Source organism: Esox lucius, chromosome 12 (assembly GCF_011004845.1).
Source record: "Esox lucius isolate fEsoLuc1 chromosome 12, fEsoLuc1.pri, whole genome shotgun sequence".
NCBI classification, from domain to species: domain Eukaryota; kingdom Metazoa; phylum Chordata; class Actinopteri; order Esociformes; family Esocidae; genus Esox; species Esox lucius.
The window spans coordinates 31,919,941-31,933,102 of record NC_047580.1 but is presented as its reverse complement, the minus strand read 5'-3'; the positions used below and the strand labels follow the sequence as shown (position 1 = coordinate 31,933,102).

Genomic DNA, 13,162 nt, shown 5'->3' with positions numbered 1-13,162 from the left:
ACGATGTGCCCCCGGAACAGCTCTTAGCTGTGGTGTATATTGGTGCATGTTGGGAGCTCTTTGTGTTTGTGTGTGTGTGTGTGTATGAGAGAGAGAGAGTCTGCTGTGTGTATGAGACAGGATTTGTGTGAATGAGAGTGGATGTGTGTGAATGAGAGTGGATGTGTGTGAATGAGAGTGGATGTGTGTCTATGAGAGGGGGTGTGTGTGCATGAGAGGGGATGTGTGTGCATGAGAGGGGATGTGTGTGCATGAGAGGGGATGTGTGTGCATGAGAGGGGATGTGTGTGCATGAGAGGGGATGTGTGTGCATGAGAGGGGATGTGTGTATATGAGAGGGGATGTGTGTATATGAGAGGGGATGTGTGTATATGAGAGGGGATGTGTGTATATGAGAGGGGATGTGTTCAAGTAGGATTTGTGAGGCAGGGAAAGTATATGGTATCTGAACTAAAAGTACAGATGGTTTTATAAGTGTTTTCTCTTCATTTATTAACAATTCAGGACTGCTGTACCCACAGATGTTATGTGTTTTAGGTCCAGACAAATGTCACCTTTTGTTTCTTGGGTTTTTGTCCCCGTAACAGGAATTGAACAGGTTGAGTGGTGGGAATACAGTAAGAGGTAAGGTCCGTGTTTGTGTGACGGGATAACACATTTAGTGGAAATGCCCTGCATTCACCTCCCCCCAAATCAAGGCAGTGTTGAGGTGTGAGTCCCATACATCCCTCTTGTCAACAACAATGTGTGAGCAAAGGCGATGGGACCTCCATGTAGACCCCACACAGCTAGGCATTCGTTCCTTTAGCCGCCCTATCCCCCTTATCTAATTCAAGTGTCAATTTTCCACTAGCTCCTAGGTAGGGTCTTTCTGCTCCCATTGTCTAAGTCCAGTCAAGTGAGCTGGCTCCCTCTTAATCATTGATCCAATTAATTTTGAAAACCTTGTCCCTCTCGCTCCTGAAGAAAGGGCCACACTGAAAGAACACTGTTACAAAAGGAGTGACTTCATAACGACCAACTTGTTTGATTGACACCGGTGCCAAAATGGCAGCGGGTCACTATTATATGGGATGAAGTTCTAGAACTTCGGAATGATAGAGGTGGCCTCCCTGAAAGAGCTGAACTTGTCTAATTAGCATCTGTGCCAAATAAATGTTTGCAATTATTCAACTAACTTGAACACCCCTACGTCCTTTTTTTTTTTTTTTTTTTACTGCATACTTTCCTACAATAAAGTGTAGAATGTTATCATATTTAGCCACATTTTCTTTCTTTCTTTCTATAGACACCTGGCATTTCTATGCACCATTCTTAGCTCCCTGCACAAGGGAAACATTGAGTTTCTCTACAGTAGGTCGGCCCTGCAGTTTGTTAAACTGTCATTTGACGTGGGGGTTCGTTCCACAGACCCAGAGAGAATGGTGTTGAAGGTCTTTGCCTACTGTTAATCATGCAGACAAATGATAAGACTTCTCAGCATTTTGGGTGAAAAGGACTTGGCCAATGCTCAAATGCTCTTAGATTTGTTGTCGTTTCTGTGCAAATAAACACCAAGCATGTTATTGTACTAGAAGGAACGCAGAATGATAAGCTTTGGATGAACTCACATTTTTCTCTTACAGAGACATAACTATTGCCTCAAATCCCTGTAGCATTGGATACTCAACACTGCTATTGTATTATTGCTGCAATAAAAAAACAAAAACTGCTTTGACATCTCCAAGTCTATTCAAGATGACAAGGAGATCTGCAGAAACAAATTGCTGAAACTGGGATTTTTTTTTTTAATGGTCACCAAACTCAGAATTCCAAGTAAGAGACTCACATGGTTACCTAGCTAAAGTTACCTAGCTAAAGTTACCTAGCTAAAGTTACCTAGCTAAAGTTACCTAGCTAAAGTTACCTAGCTAAAGTTGGCCTTACAGGCTGGACAGGTGTAAAAGTAGGTGCTACTACAAAGCTATATCCTGTGGTTCCCTGCAGGTGGATTGTAGCTTTCAATCAATAATTCTAATAACAATATTATATAGCTAACTAGCCTTTAATCATCAACCATATTGTATAGTTAACTAGTCTTTAATCGCAAACCATATTATATAGTTAACTAGCCTTTAATCACCAAACATATCATAAAGTTAACTAGCCTTTAATCACCAACCATATTATATAGTTAACTAGCCTTTAATCACCAACCATATTATAAAGTTAACTAACCTTTAATCACCAACCATATTATAAAGTTAACTAGCCTTTAATCACCAACCATATTATAAAGTTAACTAGCCTTTAATCGCCAACCTTATTATATAGTAAACAAACTGTTAATCAACAAGCATATTATGTACTTTTCCAGAGTTCCCAGTGGCACCAGCTTTTCATATTGAAAACGACGTTGAGGCACATTTTTACCTCCAGCGTGTGTGTTATTTCGAGAGGAAACTGTCGCCGCTTAACGATACGATGACCTCACCGGGAACTATGTTCTCCTGAAATAATACAGGAGGGGAAAAAACTACCCGGAGAACTTTGGCGAACGATCAGAGAGTGTCGCCCTGGAACTCAGGTAGTGGAGCCCCAGGCGCTGGTGACACGATCAACACTGGATAAATCAAGCGTGACTACAGGGGAGCCAACCACCGCCGTCCCGCCCGGCCTCCATGCTGACACTACCAGGAGCAGTAACGTTTAACTGTACAGCTGCCTGCACCGTTTTAATGAACTCCACAGTGAGAGCCAGTCTGTCGCTCACTGCCGTCAGCAGCGCGGTTGCTTAATTATTCCCACTTTGAATTCCATTCCACATAGTACAGCTGGATGCATTTCTGTTCAGTGTTTTTGGGGCGCATGAGGTTTCATTTTGTTTTAATAGATGATGGAGTGTTTGGGGGTCATTTATGGTTTTTGTGAGAGAAAACATTTTGGAACATACAAGCGATTTGGCGAGGTTCAAAGGTCATTTTTGTATCTAATCATAATTGTTTGTGCTGAACCATTCTGCTGAAGGGATCGTTTGTTTAAGGGATCGGCAGTTTTTTTTCTATTTTGCGTACCTCAGAGAACTAAAAAGACTCTTTCAGCGCAGAGTGGGAACATCTCCCACTGAGGTGATCTACAGTAGCAGGAGGTAAACCCGCGAGCCCCCCTTATACCACACACACACACACACACACACACACACACACATACACACACACATACACACACACACACACACACACACACACACACGGGCCGATTCATGAGAAAACACACAATGACACGAGCAGGACAGCTCCCAACTCGCTCTGCATGCCGGCCAGGGGAATACATTGTACCTCGACAATACTGGTGAAGAAAAAGTGGCTATTTTTTCCACCTAATGAATAGGTCCTGAAGTCTGAAAAGCCAGGCCCTGTTCCCATGGTCGCCAGCACATAGTAACTAAAAGCAGATGCGCCGGGGTGGGCGAACTGAGACCAGCTTGGTGCGAGTGGGGATGAGTTTACTTTGGGGTTTCACTCCTTAATCCCCCCAGCCCCACGGCAGCGACTCTGGTGTGATGTAATGCCGGGAGGGAACCGGAGGGAAGGAAGCCCACAGAGGCAAACGCGTAGAAGGGTGAATGTCAATGGGACCCAGCTAACAGTCTCCTAAGTCCTAACAACACATGCGCTCGTGTGAAAAGATATGACTTACCCAGGCGGAGGGTTGTAGTTGTTGTGTCAGGTGCGCGGCGTACAGGCAAGGAGATGTTAGAAGGGGGGGGGGGGGGAGATCCGTGGTCGCCCCTTGAATGACGCCCCCCCCCCCCCCCCCTCTCAAAAGGCAGCTTCGTATCCTGTTTACAATGAACCTCTGCCCGCCGGGCATCCCCAGCCGTGGCCTCTTTCTCTCTGCGCGCGCTTTTCTTCTGCTATTTCGTCTTCTGCCTCAGACTCCACGAGAGGTATATAGTAGTGTAAAGGGATCTTCTAGCCCCCCCCACCCCTGCTCCGAGGGGCAGTTTCAGACAGAGAAGGCCACTCTAAAGGACGTACCCATCGTCTTGTGTATTCACTGAAAATGAACAGCCAGTGGGGGGTTGAGGGCGGGGCCTGTGTATCCAGTGGGGGGTTGAGGGGCGGGGCCTGTGTATCCTTTGTAACTTATTTTTCTTAAAGATCACTGGAATGTGCTCTACAGCTGTAGGACCTCTAGGTGACTGACGTGGGGAGCTAACAATACCCCCACCCCCCTTTAAAACCCTGCCTCCATCTCAATGTTCTTATTCACACAAGTAGGTCTAGGGCTGATTTCCTCAGAATGGCACCGTTGCGTATTTGTGAAGGCCCTGTGTCTGAAAGGCCAGGTTCGAACCCGCCCTTCCTTCAATCCCCGTGGCGTCGTCGTCTCCTAAAAGCTTTCCAACTGAGACAGTGTTCCGTGAAAAGACCCTCCTCCAGGGGAGACACAGCGGAGTTAGAAATCCCCTGCGTTGGTACGCCAAAATAATGCCACAGACGGAGCCTCTGAGAACGACATGGGGAAGGGGAAAAAAATTAATGGCAACAGACAGCCTTGTGACAGCAAAGCCATTATGTGATGGCTTCACAGTGCGCCGGAGTCTCGGATTCCAAAGGGAAATAGCTCCAGAAACCAGGCCACTCTCAAGTCCAACTACGGCTAAACCACGTAATTCCATTATCTGAGCCAAGTCCCCTAGACTGTTGCAGAGTTTATTTGTATTTCACAACGCCAAAAGCTAAATGAGAGTACATACATCATCATTATGCACAGACCAACAGTTCCCTGAAATACCACATTGGGTGGACAGTGTGAATTACAGTATGAAAATCGGTGACCTTTAGGGAGTGTTTGGTGTCTTGGTTCTGTTTCTGTGTCTTTTCCGTCAACCTTCAGCGGTGCTTAACTTCAGTCATTAACTTCCTCCCCAAGGTTTAGGCCTTCGTAGCCTTTCCGTCAAGCTCAGGTTACCAGCAAATACAAAAATAAAAGCTCAGTGCCGAATTATAAATGTAATATGTTGGCGAAGAGGGACCTTGGCTGACCTAGCACATTTCCTGTTATTTTATTCCTATTGAATTGAACAGGTTATACATATAACTTAGCTTGGGCCTGTGTTTTTCCATCCATTGTCGCTCGAAATTCACCGTATCAGTTAACTCCATTTAGACATTTTTACAGGAGCTAATGAATGGTGTTATGAGTAATGGAATTTAGAGATTTACTTTCCTACTTTAATAGTGGTAGATATTGTCCTCAAACACAGTACATATGTAAGATACTTTTAGTGTGCCAGTATTTTTCAGAAGTTTGGCTTGATTTGATAGATTCTCTGTTTCCTTTTCTTCTGTTAAGCTGGTATTGATTATAGAGGCATTAGATGCCAAAAACAAGCTTCTGAATAAACCATGTGTGCCCGGGAATGGCTGTGTACTTCGTGCTGTGGGTGCAAGAACACAATATTATAACACAAGTCACTATCAGAGGGAATTCGTAGTGATAGTCAAAACCATGATTTACATTTGTAAGTAATTTTCATATCTCTCAAGTGTCCCACAGTCAGTGTAACAAGACATGAATCACATGTCCAGCCAAAACGTCAACAATCTTTATTCCTGAAAGGAATTTACTTTCATGGGTTTATTGACAAATGTGAACCAGGCAGTTAGAATTAGTTCGGCCGAAAGCCATGGTATATTTGACCACAGGTATGACACACCGTAGGTATGACATCACTTTACTTTTTACTGTACTAATTGCTTTGGCAACTGGTTTATAATAGCAGGAAGGCACCTCTGGGGGTTTGTGGTACACGCCAAATATGCATTTACATTTTAAATGTTAGTGGTTTAGCAGACACTCTGATCCGGAGCGACTCACGTTTAGTTTACCCAATGAATTTGTTATCAGCAAAAGTCTGTGCCAGAATGCAATTCAGTCCCAGTGTAAATGACGTTAAGTGAGATTATAAATGCTTCACAGTGCCTTCATAGGTGCTACATAAATGTGGTTCAAAGCAGCTATTACCGTATGTCGTGTTTTATAAAGGATTTTAAAAAAAGCTTTAGAGTGGCCAGTTGTTCAGGAAGAGGACTAAGAACCGAGGACCTTCTTGCCCGGTTACTTCGTTTTGAGTCTTTGGGGTCCAAACTTCTTCAATTTCCCAAGAGGCAACTGTGCTCTTGGGAACTTTCTGTGCTTTAGCAATTTTTTTATGAACTTACCCAGATCTATAAGTTCACTTTCCTTGGACATCATGGTTTGTATGCCTTTCTGAATCGTGTGCCAGTCAATAGAATTTTTTACATGTGGACTCCAGTCAAGTTCTGCAGACATCTCAAAGCTGATCAAAGGATACCAGATACATCTCACTTTGGAGTGCCATTGCAAAGGGTCTAAATGCTTGTCTTAGAAACGCGTTTCAACTTTGTCATTATGGGATGTTGTGGGTAGATGATTGACAATTAATATTTAATTAATTATTAATCAAGTCTATGACGCAAAATAATGTGGAGAAATTGGAGGGATCTGAATACCTTTCAAAAGCACTGTATGTATAGTCATATTCTGATCATTCCGAAACAATTACCACTGCTAAATAACTAACAAATATTTAACTTACCTCCTTCTACTTTATTGAAGTGGTTCCCAGTCAAGGGGACTAGTTCCACGAGAAAACATTTTGAGAACACAGGCTTTCTGGTCAAACCTACACTGTAAAAAAAAAACCTTTGAAGAAAACTGTAATTTTCTGGCAGATGTGGTGCTGAAAAAATTCAGTTAAAAAACAGATTAATGTTATAAAACTACATAGCGTAAAATTACATTGTTAATCTGTAGGAATACGGAAATTTATTTCAAATAAAGTGTATTGATGGAATTTCACAGCAAGAATACATTTTCTCCCCCAAATTCTCCCTTTTGTTGCTGTCATCAGTAGCTTTTGCTACTGCTAGTATGTGTTTATAAATCAGCTATTGTACTAGACACATTATAGGCAGAAATATGCAAGAGTCAGAGCTCCCAAAGCAATTAATATAAAGCAGCAAATTACACCAAATAGAATCGTCTTCTTTTCTATGGTTGGCACACAAACACGACCATAACCCCAAAAAACATTCCAAAGGGTAACACTGTACATAAAGAACAAGCTCTTTCACCTTCATATCAACTACAACAAATATAAACATTAACAAAATGAACTGCCACAAAGCATGCTGGGATATCAATAATAAAACAGAAATACTCTAATGTGTGGAAAAACAGATAATTCTAGTGTTTCTTGATAACAGACTTTTCCAGTTATTTGACAGAATTTTACTGTCATTCTGAAATACAGAGAGTTACATTACATTATTAAATTACCTTAAATAACATTAATTCTTTACAGTGTACCTGAAAGTCTACTTCAGTGTTACTCCTGGCAGTGCAAGTTTCTGGAAAACATTGGAAACCACTGCTGTGATACAATGGGATTCATGCCAAACTTAATGGAATTGTTTGGCAGCCCACATTTCTGCCTGTCTTTCAATTAATGTTACAAGCTTTGTGCTCTATCCCTCTTGCCTTTTTCTTTTTCTGTCGCTCTCTGCAGGTCAAACTTAAAGAAAAGTGCCATGGACAGTACAAGCCCCAGACCAGGTAATGTTAATGAAGACCTTCCCTATTGCTATAGTGTATGAGCACTGAGGGAACTCAGATCGCTAAACCACCTTAGGTCACACAAATTAAAAGGTGAATAAGTATAAAATGAGGGAACATGAAATAAAGATGAACATAAATGATTAATAAAATTACAAATGATAAAAGTCAATCGACACAGAGGTTACCAGACCAATGCACCGACGTAACATATAAAATATATTTACTGGTTATGAAAACGAGATACAGATCTCTAGCACAGATGGTGCAGCAAGAAGTGTAGCAGTAACCGAAAGGTTGTTAGATCAAATCCCAAAGTGGTAGTTAATCCTAATTGCTCTTAAATCGTTGTTCCAAATAAGAATTTGTTCTCAGTCAACTTACCTGGTAAAATAATGGAGAACTTAAATCCTCCCCTATTAAAATGAGCATCTATGATCTGTCCTTTTTGTCTTAAAATATATGAATCATTTTTTAAGCCCTCTGGCTGCCTTCTCCAAAGGCCATGGTGACTAAAAACAGACTCACCAAAACTGTGGTTCTGACCATAGTCTAGAAACAGCATACTCCAAGCACAATGGTGGTGGTTCTTCTGGGTCTGTTCTCCCTTCCAGGAGTGGTCAGGGAGTGTTGCCGGGAGGCAAGGAGCAGGGAACAGACAGCTGCTCTGTAATTTAAACCTACGATGCTCTCTGTTCTGCTTTGTTTATTTTTGCAGTTTTTCCTTTTCCTAAATGATACACTACACGCCGTGCCTTGTGACCGATAATCTAAGATTTAGGTTCAAACACAAAACGGACCTTCCTCTGCTTTATATTTAATTAGTGTGCTGTGCGCATGCATACACACCAGTGTACATTGAGGCAACCAGCGGACCCAAATGGTACATTTAGATGTTTCCATAGTAACTCATACCAGGAATATACATTATAAAAAGAATAGTTTAAAAAAAGATACATTGCCAGAGACTTTGACTACAATGTAAGAATCTTTTGAGAAGCGCCTCAGGGTTTTCGCCTTTGATACCATCCGTATCTGTGGTTCCCAACCGGTAGGGCTAAGACCACGGCGGAATACTTGACCTCTCCACGGGGGGGTGCCTCAGGGTACTCATAAGCCCTACTGGTGAAATGCACAACAGGGGTTACTCGAAGGATTCTCAATGTAGGGCAATGTCTCGGTGGCGTCTCACATTCATGGGGACCCCAGCTTTTGCACACAGTGGACACGCACGCGAAGCTGTCCTTCAGTGTGTTGTTCAGACGATGACATTTCATACGTCTGGCGACAGGTGTGCCGGGCCCCTACGCAGGAAGCTGGGCTTAGGTTCGGGGAAGCCTAGTCGCTATAGATACCGTGCCCCCTAAGCCTGCAGAGTTAATTCCTTCATCCCACAATATGAACGCTCTCCCTGTGTGGAGGCATGTTGGTGTGCATGTGACCCAAACAGCACTCCACACTCTGCAGGGTTCACTATGTTCCGTCAGAGCTCTGCGCGCGACGTACAGTGCCCTGTTTCAAAAGTGACGCACGCTGCGAAGGGGAACGTGGTTCTATTTGGGACTCGGGGGGGGCGTGATGATGTCACACCGCAGAAGAAGAACATTTGCCACACGGTAACACGATCGCCTGGCCGCTGCCGCTGAGCTTGGTTGGCCGGAGGACAACAGCTGAGGGTCCCGTCGGCCGGGAAGGCTCTGATGTCTTTGTGCAGCGCTAGCCTGGCGGATTTACAGGTCACGATGTGTTGTCATTCGATATGCCCTGTCAGCTGTGATAGTGTTTGGCGAACCCTCCTGGTTTGGCGAACGGGCTAAAGGAAGACAGAAGCTGGCCCATGTGGGATCCATTTGCTCCCAAACAGTCTTTGTGTCTGTGCTGTCGCTTTTTGGGATTTCAATTCATTTTCTGGATCAGTAATCCAACATGTATCGTCAACGCAACTGTTTAAGCTCAAGTTGTTGTGGTGTATGTCCAATATAGTGGCTATCAAAAGTATTCCACTCCCCTTGGACTTGACATTTTTTATTGTGTTACAACATGAAATCAGTGTGGATTTAATCAGGGGTTTGTGGCCACTGTTAACACAAAAAAGTGCAGTCATGTCAAAGTGGAAAATATAGCATGTATAAAACAAAAAATAACGATTTGCATAAGTATTCACCTCCTTTGCTATGACACCTGAATGAGCTGCGGTGCCACCAGTTGTCTTTAGAGGTCACGTAAATCGTTGAATGGAGTCTACCTGTGTGCAGTCAAGCAGTTTCACAGGATTTCACGTTAAATTCACCTGTCTCTGGACGGTCCTAAAGTTAAGTTCCTAACAAAAAACTAATTATGAAGACGAAGGAACATTCAAAGCAAATCCGGAATAAGATTCCTCAATCAGGGGTAGGATGTAATAATTTATTGGGAAAGTGTCATTGTTGAGAAAATCAAATCACTAAGTGCTATGTTTGGCACTGCACATCATCCTGAGAATAATAACTGTACCATGAAGCATGGTGGCAGGAGCATCATGCTATAGGGATGCTTCTCTAAGTCAGGGCCTGGAATTCAAGTGAAGATAGAAGGCAAAATGGATGCACCAAAAAACAGAGAAATCCTGGAGAGAATAAAGTCTACAAGGGATCTGTGTCCAGCTGTGCAACGCTGGTAGAGACTTTTCTAAATAGACTCATGGCTGTAATTGCTGAAAGAGCAGTGGGCTTGATTCAAATCCATGCTTCAGCTGTATGTAGCTAATACCCTAATTATAACCATAGAAAGTTTAGTGATGTCATACCCGTGCTATGTGACCTCACAGCTTTCTGCCAGTCGACTTCCAGGTATCAACTACCATGTTTAAAATTACACTTATATCTCCCGGATCTGCTGTTTTTCTTCAGGTACAGCGTTGATAGTGTTCACCATTCTGGAATTCTAGCAGTGGTCTTTCGTCAAGGTGTGACATCACTAGAAGCCAGTCCTAACCTACCATATCAAACCCCATAGTCATCGCAGCGTTAACAGACAACATTGATGAGGTAGCACTGACTTTAAGTCAGGCTTTAACTATGGCTGTTCCCGTCCGTGTTCAGGCCCAGGCAGTCCCATCTGGAATGAGGAGTGGGTAACCGCCTGAGTCTTTGTTGTTGAGAAGGAGTTCAATTACATTGATGGCAGTTACAGTACATTTAGCCCAAGACTACACCTCGTTTAACAAACTGAAAAGGGAAAGTCACACAAATTTGCTGAATCACACTTTTCTAAGCATTCTTTGGACAAGGAAAGAAGGTAATTTAGTACGATGTTACTAAATACTGACATTTTAATAACTTTTCTCCCCCAACCCTCTGCTGTAGGTGAATATGTGATTATGGTGACAGAGGTAACCAAACCACCGTTTCAAGGCCAGGCCTTACCTCCAGCGTTTGCCCTCCTGCGACTGTATCCCGCCAAGACCCGAAGTAAAAACACCCGGACAGATAAAACCATGAGCAAATGACGTCCTTCTCAACGCATCGGGGACTTTCATAGAAGACGTTCTTAGAGAAGCATTACGCAGCCCTCAGCACTCAGAAATGTACAGTGAGCTAACGTTTTGTTTTGGCGTCGCCTGTAGCGGCCATCTCGACATTTAATAGTCCCTGTTGTTATTGCATGGTCATGTTTTCAGTGTAGAAGTATCCAATGTAATTTCTGAGACAGTTGCATTAACCTGTGCCATTACGCCAACAAATGACTGTGAATTGAAAAGAGGGTGTTTCTCAATGACACTGAACAGCCGAGTTTATCCTTCAATGAAAATGCCCTCAGTTATTCTAACGAGGTTCTATAAGAATGGAAGCTGCCAGTAGTGAATGGCAATTACCCAACGACGGCAAGGCTGCATAGGATTGTGGTTATTCCCAGGCTGTGCTTGTGTGTGTGTGTGTCTGTGTGTGTCTGTGTGTGTCTGTGTGTGTGTGTGTGTGTGTGTGTGTGTGTGTGTGTGTGTGTGTGTGTGTGTGTGTGTGTGTCTGTGTGTGTGTGTTTATTCTCACCCATTTTACATGTGCTGAAGTGTGTCATTCCTGAGATGTGTTCAGATATCTCTGAGACGTCACTTCATTCTGCTCCACCAAGACTCCCCTTTGTCTCCAGGTGATATTAATCATTTGATAAATCAGGGTGTCACGCTCTTTAATGTCTTTGTTCCCACCCTCTCCGATCCCTGTGTTCCAGTTTTACTGGGCGGGTTGACTTCCGTTATGAGGTCATGGTCTCTGAGGCCCACTCCCTCTGCTCCATCAGATGAAGACATTGGAAGTGCATGCTTCCATACTATTTAGTATGAGTGAAAAAACATCTGCAGTCAACTGGTTTACTCTGCATATAGGGCTGGTTTCGTGGGCACAGGTGAAGCCTAGTGCTGGACAAAAACGTCTGAAAAGACCAGGATGTCCGACTATTACTGTCAATGCAAAATGATGTACGTGACCATAATTGCCATGTTTTACTATTGGAAGAGGCCTGACACAATACGTACCTTAACATCATTTTCACCCTGTAATAAACATGACCAGTATTTACCAGCTATTAACAGAGTTATGGGGGAGACTTTTTTTTTTTTTTATGTGGAGGCATCGTCGTTCACCAATGGGTCCCTGACCAGTCTGTGACATCCACCATCTGAGATGGTTTCTGCAGTTCGAAACCGATATCAGGTCGCATTCTTGAACAGTTTTTTTTAAACTTTTGGAGCAGCTGTTATTTCGTTTCATTTAATTCACATTATATTAAATTAAATACCACACTCTGAACAAACGTCTGCCATTGATTGAGGCATGAGGAATTCCAAAAAATAATTGAAATTTGAAGAGAAGAGTTACAGTTCGACGAACTCCAACATAGTGATCCCCGTAGCAACAAGCAACACAATCAGACTCTGGCACATTCACAGTCGAACCTACTGGAATTACATGTCACTGGAAACTCTTTGCCCCAATGAGGCTTTTGGAGAGTCCATAAAACAAAGGGATGGAAGCTCCAGGGTTCAGGCAGAGTTACTGTGTTCATATGTCTTTGAGTTTCCAGGTCCTGTTCTTCCATGCGAAACCCTTTGATTGCTTCGATTTCCTTCATACAAAATGTATACACTTGCAGTATGAATGAGATTTTCCAGAAGTTGTTAGCGGTTTGCTCCTGCTGTCATTTTTTCCCTCCCCCTGTCCCATAATGTGGGGAACAAAACCATATGCACTCACGGTAAGCTGACGTGTTAGCTATGTTGATAACAACAATAAAGAAAATATGAAACATTTGAAATAGTGAACATTTGTAATAGGCCCATACATTTTGACATTCCTTTTATGGTGTAATAGAACATAGTTCCTAACGGTATCTGTGTCTTTTAAGGGTTAATTTACATCGTAAGTCCCCTTGTCAGAAATGCCTGTTTACCAGAAGGAACACACAATCATTGTATTCTTAACCAATAGAAATGATTTGTATTAAAACCTGATTCTGACATCTCTTCCTCATTACAAATCTTAATCTTCATTTTAAGCAACCC

At 42.8% G+C, this 13,162-nt stretch overlaps 1 protein-coding gene across 2 annotated transcripts in view; it reads left to right on the top strand.

Moving 5' to 3' along the window:
* LOC105023785 (MORN repeat-containing protein 1) overlaps positions 1–12,924 on the top strand; it is a 43,924-nt gene extending 31,000 nt beyond the window's left edge. For both annotated transcript variants that reach the window (XM_020051414.3, XM_020051415.3), the window contains exons 14-15: positions 7,580–7,626; positions 10,971–12,924. In XM_020051414.3, the coding sequence (XP_019906973.2) occupies positions 7,580–7,626; positions 10,971–11,113 (190 nt within the window). In that variant the 3' untranslated portion in view covers positions 11,114–12,924. The remainder of the gene's footprint in view (positions 1–7,579; positions 7,627–10,970) is intronic.
* Positions 12,925–13,162: the final 238 nt, after the last annotated feature.